Source organism: Cetorhinus maximus, chromosome 8, assembly GCF_964194155.1.
Source record: "Cetorhinus maximus chromosome 8, sCetMax3.hap1.1, whole genome shotgun sequence".
NCBI lineage: Eukaryota > Metazoa > Chordata > Chondrichthyes > Lamniformes > Cetorhinidae > Cetorhinus > Cetorhinus maximus.
The window spans coordinates 43,341,820-43,361,175 of NC_135886.1; the positions used below are offsets into that span (position 1 = coordinate 43,341,820).

The window sequence follows — 19,356 nt, forward strand, 5'->3', positions numbered from 1 at the left end:
CTGAATCCCCAACTATCAATATCCATTGACCAGAAACTGAACTGGATTAGCCATATAAATACTGTGGCTACAAGAGCAGGTCAGAGATTAGGAATCGTGCAGCGAGTAACCCACCTCCTGACTCCCCAAAGCCTATCCACCATCTACAAGGCACAAGTCAGGAATGTGATGGAATACTCTCCACTTGCCTGGATGAGTGCAGCTCCAACAACACTCAAGGAGCTTGACACCATCCAGGACAAAGCAGCCCCCTTGATTGGCACCCCATCCATAAACATTCACCCCCTCCACCACCAGTGGTAGCAGTGTGTACCATCTAAAAGATGCACTGTAGGAACTCATCAAGCCTCCTTAGGCAGCGCCTCCCAAACACACAACAACTACCATCTAGAAGGACAAGGGCAGCAAACACATGGGAATACCACCACCTGGAAGTTCCCCTCCAGCCTCTCACCATCCTGACTGTTCACTGCTGGGTCAAAATCCTGGAACTCCCCCTGAACAGCACTGTGGGTGAACCTACACCATATGGATTGCAGCGGTTCAAGAAAACAGCCCACCACCACCACCTCGAGGGTAATTAGGGATGGGCAACAAGTGCTGGCCTTGCCAGCGACACCCACACCTCATGAATGAATAAGAAAAATGTTCACAGTTCATTAGCTCCCTGTTTGGATGAAGTTCATCCTCACGGAATAGCTTTCACCTTCTCCAGAATTGATGCCAGTTTCTGAATGGTACCTCTTTCGCACAGTCATTATTGATACCAAAAACACAAACTAATATTGAGTAACCTTGATGATTGTACAAAATGATCATCCATGCAGTTTAAATCATGAGGTTCTAATAGATAAAGTTCTAAGGGCCAATGTGTCGCTGTACCTCACTCTCATCTTGTTGGTTGATTGTCATTACTAGCTTCATATTTTCAGTTTGGTCACCGTTAGAGAGCCAAACAGTAAGAGTAGTCATCAGTGATTACAACTACACTGGTTAGGTTTTCTCTGTACCTTCCATGTAACAAAATCTAATAAGTCTTCCATGTTGCCATTTTTGGTTTGAACTTTGGGCCATGTTCTATCTATAGATCAGTCTCTTAAGGTTAATCAACTTTCATTTTCAAACACTCAATGGGTCAATAATTTGACAGTAGTTCACATCACATTTTGATATGAAAAGTGTAACAGCTATGCAAATCGTATGTCATTGAAGCCATGGTTTATTGACAGCCAATAAAATCTAGCACTAAAGTGCTTGAACATTATCTAATCTTCATTGAATGTATTTTTAATGGGCAATAAGTGTTGGCATTTACCCAGGCCAATTTCCTCAATTACACCAGCAGCTGCAACTTTAACACTGACGTCAAGTGGAGATGCAATACCAATACTTATACATATTGCAACACTATAGCAAACAGTGCTGCTCATTCATAACTTCACTAATTCTATAACATCTATTAATTATGTTATCATTATTGTGGGTCTTAGCTATGGTTGTGCTTGGCCGGGATGGCTGGAGACTAGTCTGTTGGTAAACTTTAACTTTTATTAAAAATTCCTCTAACTATATACAGTACAAGGCTTCACATAGAACTATCTCTCAGCATGCTCTGTTGTCATGTGATCTTACATTACTGATGATGTAGACTATCTATTTAAGATTAATCCTTTACACTACTTCTCCCCAAAGCCTCTGACCCTTAAATACATTATTTACATAATCCTACATTAATCATCTGACAAGACAACTGATGTGGTTGGATGCAGAGTTGACAATCTGACCTATGCCGGTAATCTTGGGTTTGATTCTGCAACTGTAATTGATAATAGTGGTTATTATTATTATTGCTTTTTCTTTACTTGCTACTCTCGTTCCTAATGTTTAGATTGTTTCTATAAGTGTCCATCCTTTACCGAGTGATGCACAAGGCAGAGTTTTCCTGGCCCTGGAGTGGTGGTCTTAGAAGCCGGGGGGGGGGGGGGGGGGGGGCGTCGGGGAAACAGTGGGGAGCTGTGTTGGGATGGCTTCCTGGTGCATTTCCGCTTTGGGGGAAGTTTCCCTGAGGATGTGGATTAGCTGCCCAATGAATGGAGCAGATTTTAAAGAGTGCCTTAAAGGAGGAAAAGGGAGGTAGAGAGGCAGACAGGTGTAGTGAGGAAATTCCAGAACATGGGGCCTAGGAAACTGAAAGCATGGCCACCAGTGTTGGAGCATTAATGATTGGGACTGCACAAGAGGCCAGATCTAGAGAGCGCAGATATCTCTGAGGGTTCTGATATTGGAGGAGGTTACAGAGATGAGGAGGGACAAGGCCATGGAGGGAAGTTAGCTGACTACTTTCTGGAAGAGAGCTTCCAGTTCTCAGTGAGCTTCCCTAATGTCGCTGTACAATAGGAGGTCGTCTAGATATACAGCGCAATTGGATAAACCCACCACTACCTGGTTCATCAACTTTTGAAAGGTGGCTGGGGTATTTCGGAGTCCAAATGGCATGACTTGACACTGGGATAACCCATCCAGAGTTATGAAGGCAGAGATTTCCTTCACGCGGGCAGTCAAGGGAACCTGCCAGTATCCTTTGAGTAAATCTAGCTTTGTAATGTAGGCTGCTTTACCTACCCTATCTATGCAGCCTTCATGCCAGGGTATCAGGTAGGAGTCAGCTCAGGCCACTGCTTTAACATTTCGGTAATCAATGCAGAACCTTATAGAGCTGCCCGGCATGGGCGCAAACCCATGGGGAGCTCCAGCCACTGCTGGTAGGCTCTGTTAGTCAGTGCTCCAGCATGTGGTTAATCTCCTCCTGGACCAGGGTCAGCTTCTCTGGGCCTACATGATAGGGATGTTGCCTTTTAGGAGGGGCCTCTCCCACATCCAGATCATGTAGAGCTAGTGTGGTGCAGCCTGGCTTGTCTCTGCATAAGCCTTTAAATGCAGTGAGCAGCCTCATCAAGTCTTCTCGCTGTTCTGTACTTAGGTGGGTGAAAAAGTATCTCTGTGTTGGTTAGCTGGGTATTAGGGGGTTCAACATGGACCTCACCCATGTCTCCCCTCCAGTTCATCCCCACTGCTATCTTCATCCTCTAGGCCGGTGGCAATGGACAAGCCATTTTCTGCTTGTCCCCTTCTTGGCTGTGATATTGCTTTATCACGTTGACATGACACAGCCTTTGTTTTTACTATGATCTGAGGTCTCAATTAGATAGTTTATCTCCCATAGCTTCTTTGCTACTTTTACGGGCCACTGAACCGGGCTTTTAAGGGTTCAACTGATATTGATAGGAGCACTAATACATCATCTCTTGGCTGAAAGGTCCGGGGTCCGGCATGTTTGTCTCCCTGTTTCTTCACAGATGCCTGGGAGATTTTTAACTGTTCTCAGGCCACATCACAGGCTGTTATGAGTCGCTCCCAGAACACTGTTATGCAGTCTAACGTGGAGACTTCATCCTTCTGTTCTAAGAATCTCTCCTTGATTAGTTTCAGAGGCCCTCGCACTTGGTGCCTGTCAACTAATTCAAACGGAGTAAAACCAATGGACACATTGGGTGAGTCCCTGGTAGCGAACAGAAGAAAACCTAGTTCTTTATCCGAGTCATGGGAATACTCATGGCAGTATGCCCTGATCATTGTTTTTAGGGTCTGGTGATACTGTTCTAGAGCCCCCTGCGATTGCAGGTGATACGCTGAAGACTTCAGCTAGGTCACACCCAGGTCACCCATGACTCCCTGGAATATTTTGGACATGAAATTTGAGCCCTGATCCGACCTGATAAGTAGGCAGCCCATACCTGGTAGGATCCCCACGCAGTCCACTAACACCTTGCTGAAAGGTTGCCCAAATGCTGGCATAGGAATTATAGGTGTAGGTCTTATTGCAGGCTGGGATTTTCCCACAACCTGGCAGGTGTGGCAGGTTTTGCAAAACCTTACTACATCCCTGTGGAGGTGTGGCCAGTAAAAATGCTGGCTGATGCAGGCTTGGGTTTTGCGTCTACTGACATGCCCAGCTATTGGAATTTCGTGAGCTAGCCATAATATTTCTCTCTGGTACCTCAGCACCACTTCCTGGTGGATCACTGTCTGCTCCTCATTTGCAGGTCTGTGAGGGGATCTCCATTTCCTCATTAGCACCTCATTTTTAATGTTGTAGCATTCAGGGTCTGCTTCTGCCTCGGCTTCAGTGTGGGCAGTCTGAGCTAATTTTTTTTAAGTGCGGCAGCTTGCTGGACCACTACCAAGCAAGATCTATTTATTCCCTCCTTAGGGCCTTATAGGCTCCCAAAAAAGGTTCCTGATAACTGGACTGTAGGGTCTTCTGTCTGCAGTGCCACTTCAGCCTCCACTGACGGAGCTTGGCTGGCCATAGACCATGTTACCACACAGTCAGGGAAAATACCAGGCACTTTCTCTCACAGCTGTTCTGTATCCCTGACCTCACTTGTGTTAATGACCCATCCCCAGGTGAGGTTCCTCAAAGGTGTTGATCCAGGCGAAACCTGTCAATTTGTCATCGTCTGTTATGCCCCGGGTGAGGAGGGAAGAACTGGCTCCCTGCCTTTATTCAGCACCACTGCCTGCCCCCATTCCCACCGTTGGACGTAGCAAGATTTAATCTAAAAAGAATCCCTTTCGAGGTTCCAGTAGAGCTGAATTCAGTAGAGAGGGAGAGAGACTGGGATACCTGCAAAATGGCGATTTGCAGGGTGATTTCTGTGACTGTTACTTCTGAGTCAAACTTTCAGCACTTTCTCTCTCTCTCTGAACACCCGCCAACAGACTGACACAGGGCAGCTTTTCAGTTCGCTTTTAACCCCTCCTTTGTATATTCCAAGTGGAAAGCAATTTCACAAATCTGGGCATTACAGAGTTTCTTGATGAGATGATACTCATCTCCCATTATGTCTCATCGTCACTACTGAAGGGAGCAATTAATTTCTGGATGTCTTTAGAAGTACCTTGCCTGGGCAGGGAGTCACCCTGCAGCATTCCAGCCAGTGGCTTGTGTGCATTTTTAAAAACTCAGGTCTTATTTTTAAAGTCCAATATTTCAGGACGCAATTCAGTGCTTTTCCTTCATTATTATGACACTTGGCTTCCCTGGGACCACTGGGGATACTATTAGCTTTGCTCCGCCAGGTCATTGCCGAGGAGCAGGTTGACCCCGTCCACAGGCAAATTATGAACGACTCCCACGGCCACTGGCCCTGACACCAGGTTGCATTCCAGATGCACCCAGTCTAAAAGGATGGGCATGTACTCTCCTTCAATCCCCTTTGCCAACACCTTGGCACTTACTGCGCACTCTGGTGGAAAGATCAAGCCTTTTCCCAGCAGTAGAGTTTGGTTGTCCCCTGTATCCCTCAGTATTACTATCGGTTTATTCACCTCATCCTGGAAAAATGTGGCCACCCTCCCTTTGATTGCAAAACCCTTATAACTCTCAGGGATTGGTTAACCTCATCTGCACTCTCAGGAGTGTCTTTACAGGAATTCGTAGCCACAGTCAGAGCCATAGCCTGGTCTGCTATGCTCTCTGACTGACTCCCGTTCTCTGCATGAGGTGTATGTGCCCCAATAAATCCCGCTGGTCTTTCCCATAGCCTCCAGCAATTGGCCCAGACGTGCCCTACCTTTTGGCAGGTAAAACGCACGGGCTTCTTGGCCTCACTTTAATTCTCAGCACCACCCTTTCTGTCCTGACGAGGGCTCCCAGCATTTTCCTCACTCCCATGGGTGCTCCGTTTTCTATCACTCTCTCCACCTCTACCCTTTCCAGTTGGTTGGGGGTGACTAAGGGAGGATCTCTTCTGGGACAAGAGTTTGGATCAGCTCATAATCATCAGCCAGTGTGGCTGCCTGCCTGTTCTTATTGGGAAGGGTATGGAGTTTTTAAACTCAAGGAGAATTATTTCACGGAGGCTTTCGTAAGTGGCCTCTGTTTTAAGTGCCCGCACGCACTGGCCAAAAGCAAGTTGCTTAAGCCTTTCAAATTCCAGGTACACCTGGTCAGGCCATTTCCTGAGGGTACGAAATCTCTGATGGTACGTTCCCCGGCACTAACTGATATGCATTTAAAATAGCCTCATGGTCAGTGGCACTTTCCTCGGGCAAGAAGGAATAAATCTCGTGAGCTTTTCCTGAAAGTTTACTTTGCAGCAGTAGGAACCAATGTTGGACTGGCCACTTTAACTACTGCGCTAACCGCTCGAAAGAGATAAAGAAGGCTTCCACCTTTGCTTCATCAAACTTGGAGATTAAATGAGCAAACTGGATTGCCTCAGCCCTTAAGTCTGAGCTCGCAGTGTCTCCAAGGGACATAGTAGGATTCCTGCCCCTCAGCTTCGAGCTGTTTTAGTTTAAACTCCCTTTTCCCCTCTCTGTCCTGAAATTCTCTTCTCTCCGTGCCCTTTTCTGCCTTTCCTCTTTCCCTTTCCCATTCCTTTTTCTCTCCTAAAATTCTAATTTCTGCTGCTCCAATTTTAATCTCTACCACTACTATATGCATTTCATCGTCCTCAATTTCCACCTGTAGACTGTTGGCCATCCCTTTTAAAATTTTGGATTTTCTGGCTTTCGGGCAAAATTCTAAGTGCCTTGCTGGCTCTTTTAACTCTTCGAGGGACTGAACTGTTAACTTTTCATAACTAATGTCTCTTCCATCTGCAAAAACACAGGCATCAAATGTGGACATTTTTGCACTTTAATTGGGCAGACTCAAGAAAACAATTTTGTGGTTTTTTAAAAATTGGTTTCAAAGGAATAACTTAATTCTCTATTCTAATTCTTTTGTTTTGTCTGTGGGGGCTATTCTGGTACTGAGCCCCCAATTTGTTACGACCAGTCGCCAGGCGATTTATTAACTTCCTGATTTTGTTATGCTCCCGGGTGAGGAGTAAGCTGGCTTCCCTTTACTCAACTCCCTCGGTTGATCACAACAAGATTAATTTAAAAAGGATCCCTTTTCCCAGTCCAAATGTATTTTTTTTCGAAGGAGCCAAATTTAACCAGGCTTTCTTGAGTTAAAGAGTAAGTTTATTAGTTACTAAAACCTGAGAGAAATAATAAAAATGCAACACACAGATCAGAAGTAAGAAGTTTACTTACTTAGTCCAAATAAAAGTAAAACAAATATGCCAATCAGTCTTTGGCTTGTCCATGATGCGTAGTTGGTGGTATGTTGCAGCCATTAAGTTGGGTGATTCTGATTGAGTCGACTTTGGCAGTTTCGCAGTTAGTTTGGAGACACTTGGTTCTGCAGGGCATCTGAAAGGCTGTGCAATTTACTTTAGATTGTGGCTTCTGCTGAGCTTTGCCTCCAGCAACAGAGGGAAAGAGAGAGAGATTCTTTTGCCTGCAAGCTGTCGGGGGAGTGACTCTTGTTTTCCTGCTTGCTGTCACACCGTCACACACCAGCACCTCAGCTTTTTAACTGATTTTTCCCTGTATATTCTGGAAGGGAAAAAACTATAACTCACACCCAGAATCTATGTTTTTTCATCCATGACCATTTACACATTCTGAGATATAAGTTAACAGGAGATGGATTTTGGGTGCCTGCTGAAGACGTAGAATCAGTCTTTTGTCTCCACAACCACAGGAGGTTCAAGTTTAGTCTCACTTTCAAATCTCTGTTTGAAGAAGTCCATGACACCTTTCAGGTGCAACATACCATGTTCTCTCGGGACTAGTCGGCCAACTATAATCCACAATGGATATTTCCAGGGTGTAGTCACTGCACATTATGTGTCTTTTTTTTTGAAAAACATAGGTCTTCCTTAAAAATTTCAAATTGCCCATAGGTCATTGGTACTATTAGTCCGCTGTCATAACACACCTTTAACTTTGTGGGCGGGAAGAAACTTTGACTGCCTTAACTGAATTTTGATTTCTTTTGCTATTCCTAAAAAATCAGCTTGTGTGTTGGGGAGACTGACTGTCTTTGTACAAACAGAGAAGAAGGCTTAGTTTATTATCTTTGCTGTCCCTTGGAATCCTCATATCCTGACATCTTTGGCATTTTTCAGTGGTCCCACAGCTTTCTTTTTTGGTAGCTTGCAGTAAATTTATTTCTCAAAGTTCTTGACATGCTTAACACCTGCCAATAGCTGTCGTAAAGTCTCCCCGAGAGCTTTTTAAGGGAGAGCTTGTCTTCAATAGTGCAAATGACAAGACAGTTTTCATTTTTAAGTGTGACGGATATGTTTTAGATCTCAGTCTCAGCCTACTTAGATGAAAGAGGTATAGCTGTAAATTTGAAGTTCTGGATGTCTAAGTCCAGTGCCATTATTGTGCTTATTCACTAACAATTTCTTAGTCAAACTCCTCATGCATCCCAACTGAAAGTCTGACCTCAATTTTTTTATTTCAGATTTCTGGTTTGGCTTATTGCCCTATACATGTGTTATCTTCCGGCTAGATGAGGTTTCACTTACTCTATGAAAATCAGTATTAAACTTTTCTTGAAGGTATTTATTTGTAACTATTTACATCCAAGACCTCATGGTAAGTACATTATTCTCTGGACACAGACTGTCTGTGCCTTGCTCCATTGGAGTCTGTTGGCCATATGATCCTGATGTCATGCTTCCATCATCATTAACATCATTGCCTAATTAACACAACCATTAACCCTTTACATCTCCCCCCCACCCCCATTATAATTTCAAATCTGTGAAATTATTTTGTTAAACTATTTACATTCCCACCAAAGTCTTAAAATGAAAGGTTGAGCCTGTATGTTGCTTTTACGACTCTCCCTGATCTCATCTTGAGAGTGCTGGTCTACGCTCGGTTCCTGGACTCAGGGGTCACTTCTTGAGGTGTTTGCTGTACAGTCTGCCTCATCACCCCATCATGGTAATACTGGGATGATTTCCTTCTTGCAGCCTCTAAGAGCATCAGAGCTCTTCTGTTTCTTTGGAGAACACCAATTGGTGTTTGTACGAGATATGATCATGGCTGCTGAGTTTGCTCTATGACTGTACCTTCCACCTGAAGACCCCTTATCCACATCTTTTGCCCAGGTACCAATGTGGATAATATTTTAGCTCTGTGCTGGTGATTATACCAGCTGGATTGTTTCTCTGTGTGTTTACTCGTGACACCTTTCTTGGTTGTGATCTTGTAAGGTGGTATTGGGTCTGAGTTTATGTTGCAATGGTCTTTAGCCTTCTCTACATCAATAGTTCTGCTGGTGAAAAGCCATTACTTAGTGGCATTGCCCTGTAATTGAGGAAGGCTGACTCGTGGTCATTGTTCTTTCGCATCAACATTTTGATAGTTTTTACATGTTTCTATGCTTCTCCATTTGGTGTGGTGAACTGGTCACATGGTGAAATCCATTTCTACTGCGAATTGTCGGAAATGTTCATTCATAAACTGTGGACCGTTGTCCAAGACTACCTTGTACAGAATACCATGTGTAGAGTAAATGTGTTTCAAAGCTTTTACCACAGATTCTGAGTTTATGGTATGGAGTCTGCTGATTGACTATTACTCTCGCTAGTTGTAAATGACTATGAAGTAGACTTTTCCTCTGAAGTCAAACAGATCCATTCCTAACCTTTGCGAGGTCTGGACTCAAATGTTGATGGTACTGATGGTTCTGTTGGTTCTTGACTTTTGATGGCACAAGTATGGCACATAGAAATAAGTTCTTCTATGGCTTTCAAAATTCGTGGCCACATACTGATGTGCCTGTGCTCTGCATTTAGTAATGCCCAAATGACAACAGTGTAATTTTTGGACAAAGTCTTCTCGCAACGTTCTCGGGATTACTAGCCTGTCATTCAAAACTAGACGGTCATCAACAGTCATCAAATGGTTTTGTTGTTCATAGTATTGCCTTAAGACCTGACTGCTTGGGACATACTCAGGCCAACCGTCTTCCCTCTGAGTTTGTTTGCAGAGGCTGGTGGGATACTTGTTATTGATGAAGGATATGCTTCCACCTCAGAGATGAGCGTCAAGTCTTATTTTGTAGCCTGTTGAGCTGTCGCACTGTCACTGACAGTGTGCCAGCAGTTGTCTGACTTTTCCCCAGCACATACTCTGTTGTAGAGTGACAGCACATGAGTCTCAGTTGGAAACGCTGTATGTTTGGTGGTTCAGCAGAGTGACCAGAGGTTTATGGTCCATCTCAACCCTGAATTGTAATCCTATTAAGTAGCTAGAAATTTTTTGGCAGGCCCATGTCGCTGCTAGTTCTTCCTTTTCAATCATTGCATAACAATTTTCAGTCTCGGCCTTGGGATATTTTACTACACTATAAGTGCTATACAATATCAACTTGTTGTTGAGATCTCTATAGTTTTCTTTGTTTTGGTGCAATGTGGCTGTTGTTTTTTGTCATGTTTTCTTAAACATTGCTTTGGGATACGTTAATCAAGCTCCAACAACCATTGTTGGAGTCTTGTCAGGAAGAAGTTGAAGATGCTGTTATCTGGTGCTTACTTAAGAGGGAGAAAAGTAGAGTTGAGGCCACAATCAGATCAGCCATGATCTTATCAAATGGCGGAACAGGCTCAAGGGGCTGAATGGCCTACCCCTGCTTCTAATTTGTATTTTTGTCTGTTCATAAGTCTTCATGATTGGCTTTCAGCAAAACCTTAACACATGAAAGATTTTTAAGACCCTCATTAATTTCCTTGAACTCAATTTGACATTAAAACAACCTTTGAAAGCAGTATTAAACAGGGAAGATCAGTCTACTATAGCACTTATATTTATGACAATCTATATTTTACATCAACACTACTGAGTGGTGGAAACAGGGCCCTAAATTCTGCCATGTGACAACACCATTCTACAAAACAGGCCACCCACCTCCAGATCTCTGCCAGTTGGGTCCTGTAAGTGGCAACACAGGAGAGGCAAAGGTTTACTGATAAACCAATTTCATTCTCCAACAGGGTAAGTATCTATGGTTGACAACCCAACTAAGATGAAGAGCGTATTTGATAGGTAATCACAACCCCATGTCCCTGTATCAGGTTTCTGTGTCATTTCTGTACTTATGCCAGAAATTTTTTGTTGTGTCTCTGATGACTTGTGCTTTCTTGACAGAAAGCTTCTCTCATTTGCCTAACTTGTAATAAATTTCCATATTTTCATTACAAGCCTGTTGTGGTGATTGGCTAGTATAACTTAGTTAACCTCTGGTTGCCTTTACAAAAAGGCGAGTCAGTCGCAGAGAAACTATTAGTAGATAGAGGGCAGAATTTTCCGTACCCGCTGATATTTGGTGTCATGGCGGGCGTGAGTGGACAATATGGAGGGAAGGCCAAAAATTAGTTTCACGATGTAGTGAAACCAGTTTGCAATTGTCCGCTCCGCCCGTCAATGGCAGGCCACATTTCCTGCTGCCACACGTTGGAAACCTCTTTGTAGTACATCTGCATATCATTATAAGCTCAGCTCGCCGGAATCATCCTCTCATGCTGGATGATCCAGGCATGTCGGCGTGATTGAACACCAAGGCTTTCACAACTGAACATAAGCGACATGCACCTGGCAAGCTGTACTTCGCTTGGGACTTTGAGGCTTGTTTGCCTGCCTTGCTTCAGGCAGCACTCGTGGTCATCAGCGCCAGGCTTCACAGGCAGCACCACATCACTTTTAGGGGGGCTCACAGGTCGGTCTCTGCCTACCAGACCAGTCGTAAGGTGGGGGTGTCTTTTCAACAGCTGCGGGGCAAGGTCTTGCTTGGGGAAGGGGGAGAAGTGACCTTCAGCAAGGAAAGAGACTGCAGGGCAAGGGCATTACTGGGGAAGGGGGATATCCCAGGGTGTGTGTGGGGACACATACTGATCTGTGCAGGTGGCCTCAAGATGGTGAGGGCTGAGGAGGCAGTCTCCTGAGGAAGTGAGTCCAGATGGAGATGTGAGGATGTGTGTGTGAAAGAGTGAGTGGTGATGTCCCTTGAGCTGGCAGTGAGAGAGATGCCAGTGAATGTATGATGGCCTTGTGAGTTTAGAGTGATGAGATGGTTGCCTTACTCTGGTGGCACGGATGAGATCATTCATCCTCTTTCTGCACTGGATGGCAAAACTCTTCCATGCAGTGTTGGCACTGACCACCACTGCCACTGCTTCCCAAGCCAGAGAGTGGTGACACTGATGAGCCTCTTACGGCCAGAACGGGAGCAGAGGACATCGCGGCGAGCTCCAATGATGTCCAGAAGGCGTCCCAGGGATGCGTCACTGAATCTGGGGAGGGGGGGCGGGGGGTGGGGTAGTTGCAGTCTTTCTGCCTTCCATTGCCATGTCTTCTGTGCAGCACTCCTGGGCTGGAAGCACTGTGAGGCGTGCGCGCAGTTGCACTTAAATATGGCACCTGGCGTGAGGAAACAGTGAGTTGACGGCGTGGCGGGTGAATCGGAGGCTGCCCACCAGTGAAACAGCGTGTTTCCCGGGGATGCTTGATTAATAAGGCAGGATTGGGATGATGCAGCGCGAAAACCCGCCATTGTGGCCAATGGGTAAAACGTCCTTTTCCCTGCCTACTATCGCACTTAGTGCAAATCTGGGATGATTCTGCGCAAAAACTTTGCTATAGGGAAAAACATTGCAATACAGGTAGATAAAGAAGAATTTTCTGATGTTGGGAAAACCCTATCTGTATTGCTTACTTATTCAGCCTACCGAAAATTAAACAAAGGACCAGGCACTCCTAGTATTTTTTTGTTAATATGCTGTGTGTTGCAGTGCAAAGTAAAGGTGAAAAATAGCACATAGTTATATATTTGTTCTGTGATAAGGATTAACATAGGATAATTTACTCTTGGGTGTCTGGATTCTTCGTACTTGGATTGTGAGGAAGCCTTAAAGCGTTTTCACCGATTTTCTTCAGGCCCTCTACAGATATTGTGACTTAATTTCCAATTTGTTGCAAGATTCAGAATTCTTCTCTGTTCTAAGAATTGTCATGAGTGCATTTTTATAATATTTACCTACCTTTTGGTGTTGACATAATGCCATTATGGGATTGATCTATTTTTGGCATATGCTGCATTGCTACTGTTGCAGTTACAATTTCAAAACATTTGTGAGTGCCTTGCAGGTGGCGGGGTAAAATATTCCAGGAGATGCATAGTTCAGTAATCCAGAGTGGGAAGAGCAACATGTGGATCAAAATTATTTTGCCTTTGAAGACTTGAGTTCTAATGTAATAAAGGAAGTTGCCTATTGTCAATTGTAAACATTCAGAATTTTATTGCTGGCTAGTCAAAGACTTTTCATATCAAACCTGGTGAGTTGCCAAAAATATGTGCAGCCTGAATACTGTGACTGAGAGTTCAGAATTCCTCTTGTCACATTGTGTAGGTATATTATAGATATGGTGGTGTAGACTTCCTCTGTTTGCTGTTTCTAATGAAATTAAGACAAGAACATAACTATCTCTTCATGAATGCATTTATGATGTTGCCTCTTATAGCTACTGGAAGAAACCATTACCTTGTTGTGGTCCATTATAAAGATAGACTCTAACCTAACACCTGGTATTTTAACTATCCATAAGCTTGAGAAATTCATTGGAGACTAGAGAAACTGAAAACATCGTTTTTGGCTGTGCATCAAACTCACATTGCACAAAAGAGTGTTAAGAACGTGGATCTCGCTACCACAGGAAGTGGTTGAAATGAATCAGTGTATTTAAGGGGAAACTAGACAAGCATTTGAGGGAGAAGGGAATAGAGGGTTACGATGATAGATTTTGATGTTAAAAATACAAAGCTTGTAAGATTATGCTTTGGGACAATCTCTTTAAGTTAATGTAAAATGGTGCAATGAAGGAGATCATGTGATCTGTTATGAATTCTGCCCGACAACAAGCCTAGGTGGCTTGGTTGCTATGGGAACAAGGGACCGGGGGCATGTTGACTTGCTGAGAAGAAGGTGCAAGATGTTCACACCTGTAGACAATGGTAAGAGCAGTTGCTGATTGTGGGTAGACTGTTAACCTCCAAGTCTCACAGTGAGGTGTTAGGACTGTCAGGTTTGAGAAATGGTTATATTTTAAACTGCCTGTTTAATCACAAGATAGAATATAGGTTGGGAGGTGGTGCTAGAAGATAGCTACTTAGCATTTCTACATGGATACAAGACCCATGTGATTCACATTTCGATGGAGATGAGGTTTGAGAAGGGAAAAAGTCCATAAAATTCCGTCGTAGTATTGGGTTAGTGTTTTTTATGATATCCCTGAAACACTCAGACACAAGTCAGCCTGCAGCCATCTCAGAGACAGAGAGCAGGAAATAGAAAACACCAGTCCTGCACCTGAAGCAGAAAAATGCTGACTCTATTGGTCACCAAGCAAAATTCAGATGAGAGCTATGCTCAGATTGAAGAGACAGAGCTCGCGAAGATTCAAACAAGGCTGGCAGGTTTATCTAACTTGGGCCAGATGGGAGAAATCTCCAGTGTAACCCTCACAGTGAAAGTCAGTTCTGGGATTGGAAGTTAACAGGGTGGGCAAGGAAAAAGGAAGTAAGCCATTGGGAGCTGAGAATAACTTTGGACTGGTTCCTGGAGAATGAAGCATGCACTTGAGGAATAGCATAAAGTATAACCGGGGCGTAGGGTTTTCTGTCATGTTAAAAGCTAAATGGGGAATTTCTTTTCTGTGGTTTGGAGTATAAGCTGCCTACAAAAGTATTATTTAGTCAATGTTACTTTGGTTTTTTTACAGCAAAAGTCTTAAAACTTGAAATTTTGTTGGGTGATCTTTTCAATTGGTCACAGGAATTCAAATATCTTTTCAAAAATTATCGGTCTCTGGAGATCATAATGAGAAAAAATGAGAGGAGACCTGAGTGGAGCATAAATACTGGTTGGGTGGAATAGTATGTTTCTGTACCTTATTATTGTGTGTAATCCTATGTAATCGCTCACTTAGATCTCATTGCAATTCTCATTGTTTAAAGACCAATTTGATAATGCATTTCACCCATTAACTTCCCCCTGCCCTGCTCTACTGCCGCGTTTCAAGTATATGGCTTGTTCATTGGTCCAAGTAAGACTTGGTGGAAACTCAGTGGAAATTGGAGAAGAAAAGAGGAAGTGGTGGTCAGGATGAGAAAGGTGCTGGGCCATTGATTTAATGGTGTTAATAGCTGGTATCATTAAGGATTCTATCTCCTCAGGTTATGTCCCCCTCTCTTTCAAATATGTCATCATCACCCCTCTTAAAAAAAAAACCCTTGAGCCTCTCCGTCCTTGCAAACTATCTACTCATCCCCAACCTCTCTTTCTTCCCCAAAGTCCTTGAATGTATAGTCACCTTCTAAATTTGTGCCATCCTCCCCTCGCCCTTCTTGATCTATCTGCAGTATTTGACATAAATTGACCACATTATCCTCCCCCAATGCTTCTCCACTGTCGACCTGCTGGCTGAGGCTGCTCTCACCTGATTCCATTCTTATCTACCTAATTGTAGCCACAGGATAATCTGCAATAGCTTCCCTTGCCACTCCTCCCAACATGTCAAATACTCTTGAATATTTAAATCCCAGCCTTGGTCACCTTGCAACCATGTCTCTGAAATGACTATCAGGTCATACATATTTATTTCTATTTGTGCTAACAATTTATCCATTTTGTTACGAATGTTGTGTGTGTTCAAATACAGATTCTTGAATTTTGTCTCTTTACCAGTCTTACAAACTCTGGGCTTATCTGTTTATGCACTCTTAAGCTTGTTTGCTCTGTTTCTTCCTGCCACACTCTGGTTATCATTACCCATATCACTACCCTGCTCTATTGCCTTGCCCTTTCTCTTTTAACCGCATCTCCCCTCATGCAATCCCTCCCTCCCACTATTCAGTTTAAATCCCTCTCTACTGCCCCAGTTATACAACCCACCAGAACACTGGTCCCGGAACGATTCAGGTGAAGACCATCCCAAAGGTATAGCTCCCGCTTTCCCCAGGACTGGTGCCAGTGCCCCATGAATCTGGTTAGTCTCAGGATAAGGAGATTTAGGGCTGACAAAGGAGAAATTTTTTCACTCTGAGGGTTGTGAATCTTTGGAATCCTCTACCCTAGAGGACTATGGATGCTTAATTCAAGACTGAGACTGATGGACTTTTGGGCTCTAAGGGAATCAAGGAATATAGGGATAAAGCTGGTAAGTTGTATTATGTAGAAGTTCGCCATGATCTTGTTGAATGGTGTAACAGATCAGAGTGGCCATATGATTTACGCCTGCGCATATTTATATTCTTGCATTAACTAGCGTCATTAGCTGCTCCATATATTCCCATCCTTTCTGATCACATGCAGCAACCTTCTTCCTCCACATCATTTAGTTGGTGTTGGATTTTTTTTGTTGGAAATACTGAAATCTTGAAATAAAAATAAAAAATGCTGTAAATACACAGGAGGTCCATATGCAGTCAAAGGAAGTTGGAATGGACTAATCAAAGACATTCACTTTACTAAGTCCATTGGCACCTTTGTCATTAGAAGCTCCATCAGTGTAGTCCCAACCACAACCTCTTGACAATGAAATGGCATGGCATAGAAGTGAAGGATTAGAGTCAAAAGTGGAAAAGGGTTTTATGCACAAATGGTAGCCCCAACGACAAAATGTTGAAATAATCTGTGAAGAGACAGATACGTTTTTGTCAATTTAGTTTGTTTACAGGGATATGACCTGTTATTCCTGTTATATGTTTGCAATTGTCCTCTCCCAGAAATAATTGGCTGAATAGATGTGTGAGCAAAGCAAGAGATATGAAGGGCTTTACTGTGACACGCCAATGAAGGTCATTCTTTTTATTGAAGGACTCAGTGAGGACCTCCTGTCTGATGACATTTGCTATTGGCAGAAGGGTATGGAGCCAGTTCCTTTCTTGTCTGGGCTTCTTTGTCAAGAGCAGGTGATCAGTGTCCTGTATCTTCTTTCTCTTCATTTTCTGTGTTTGGGAGGCACAATCCTTTTGTAATGTTCCAGTTATGGAGGACGTAACAAGTCACAATAATTCTGGAAACTCTTGATGGACTATTCTGCAGCACTTTGTTCTATCTCCCCCTCTCTCTCTCTGTCTCTCTCTCCCCCAATCTGTCACTTTGTCTCTCTGACTCTCTTCTCACCCCCCTCTCTCTTCTCTCTCTTCTATCTCTCATTCTTTCTTCCCTCCCTCACTCTAGTCTTTCCCTTCTACCTCCCTACTCACCACCCCTCCTCTTTCCACCTCCTCTTCCTCTCCTCCCTTCTTTGAGAACTGGAATGAACTTGCACTCGCTGCTTTATTTAAATGCACTATGATAGATCAGGGGGCACAGGGAAATTGCTGTGGCAGATTTAGGGGTGGAATTTGAATGGATGGCTTGTCTGCCCTATTTTATTTGCCAGACCACCTAAAGACTGCCTCAAGATGGGTAACTTTGTAAAGCAAAATCCAGGACAAAGTCAGAACAACCCAGCCCTTAGTTGCAGAATTCCTTGGTGCCTCAGCTTTATATTATAGACTTGTTCCATGTATAATGTGACAATATATAGAAAAACAAAACTAACTAAAACTGCTTTCTGGATGATGAATTAAGAAAATTATGAAATTGCTAAAAAAAATTAATACCACAAATGCAATTAGCAGAAATAAAACAGTTCATAGATTGGCATTGGTGAAATTATTGGTTCATGAAGACTTTGATTTATTTCCTTTTGTTGTCAAATCTGTAAAATTGAAGTGTATTCTTCTGGAATAATTTTGGATGGGTTCATGGGTTCTCACACACACTTCTCATTTTTTCTCTAAATGACATTTTTTGAACTTGGTATTGTTATAAAACAGCCTTCGAACATGTTTACCATTGGTGAACAATATTTCATATTGTTGAAGATTGGTACTGAAGTGGTTTAGCTCAATATCTTTCTTGGCATTTTGTGTTGCAATATACTGGCCAGTTTTACACGGCAGGAGTGTTTACCAAAGGAGAGGTCAGGAGAGGATTTCTACATTTACACTTCTCCATGTTATACATCAAAATTATTCACATCATCAAATTAAATTGGCAAAGCTATGTAGAAAATGAGAAGAATAGTATAATGTTAATTTACAATGACTGGGAAATTGCTGACCTTTTTACCTGATTAATACATAGGTACACATGCACAAAAATAGACTCAGAAACACAGATGTAAATACACAGAAACACATGAATTCACAAACATATAAGCAAATGCATGATACATGGGTACACAGACACATTCAGCTGCACAGATATTTACATTAGAGTAGAAATTAATTTTGTTCATGCTCGTGATTGAATGCTTAAGAACATCTGCACACCCCTCAGCAGCACCACTCAAAATGATTATTTGGTCATTTACCTCTGCTGTTTGTGTAACCTTGCTGTGCGTAAATTGTCTCCTGCATTTCCAAATATTTCAACAGTGACTGCACTTCAAAAAGTAGTACCTCATTTGCTTTAGGATGTTCTGGGACTCTGAAGGATGCTATAAAAAATGCAAGATTTTTTTGTCCTCATATTGAGTAGATTATGGATGATTTATATTGGTTTACACTGTATATTAATGTGGAAGTGATTTATTGCCCAAATCTACATTGAAACTGGTACTTCCACTGCCTCCAAGTTTTTATCAGACATGAAATTAAGTCACACATTGTAAGTGCCGATATTAACAGCATTTTTTGCAATATTTCACATTGCCACAGATCACTTGACCTACGTGTGGATTTTGCAAGGCGTGAGCTTCAACTGGTGTTTTCTCATCCGTATGTTGCCAACCAGCAGGAACTTAAGCTCCAGCTAATGCTATTTTACTTGTCTGCTGCAAGGTAAACTTTTGAACTGGATTTTCTGAGGTGCCTTTGGGAATAACACTCCTCTCCAACTTTTAGTTATGGAATGCTGTTTTTATCACCATAATGTCAAAGTTTTGATTTTACCTTCAGATTCAAGCCTTGTGTGTGCAATTATTAAACAATAGAATAAACCTTGAGCTGCCAAACATGCTGCTGTCAATGGTGTTTGAATGATTCACTCTGCAGTTTCAGAGCACAAAACAATGGCTGGACTGCTCAGTTCATAGCACTTCTGCCTTTGAATGAGAAGGTTGTGGGTTCACCTTCCTCTCCATGGACTTGAGCTCAAAATCCAGGTTGGCACCACAGAGCAGTACTGAGGGAGTGCTACACTGTTGGAAGGGTGCCTTCCACTTGAGATGTTCAAACCAAAGCTCTGTCTGCCCTCAAGTGGACATAAAGTATCCCACAGAACTGTTTTGAAGAGCAGGGGAGTTATCCCAGTGTCCAGGACAATATTTATCCCTCAGCCAACATCACTAAAAAAGAGATTGATTATTCATCGTCATCTTGCTAAT

The 19,356-nt window shown here is 43.0% G+C and overlaps 1 protein-coding gene across 3 annotated transcripts in view; it reads left to right on the forward strand.

The window, feature by feature from the left end:
* The window catches only part of ilrun (inflammation and lipid regulator with UBA-like and NBR1-like domains), a 111,097-nt gene extending 92,113 nt beyond the window's left edge, over window positions 1-18,984 (forward strand). For 2 of the 3 annotated variants that reach the window (XM_078546737.1, XM_078546741.1), the window contains one exon: window positions 18,689-18,984. Coding sequence is in view for 1 of the 3 variants with exons in the window: in XM_078546741.1 (XP_078402867.1) it covers window positions 18,689-18,697 (9 nt within the window). In the remaining 2 variants the exon portion in view is untranslated. Of the gene's footprint in view, window positions 1-8,374; window positions 8,496-18,688 lie in introns of those variants that run through there. The other variant, XM_078546740.1, reaches the window with a different exon arrangement.
* The last annotated feature ends 372 nt before the right edge of the window (window positions 18,985-19,356 follow it).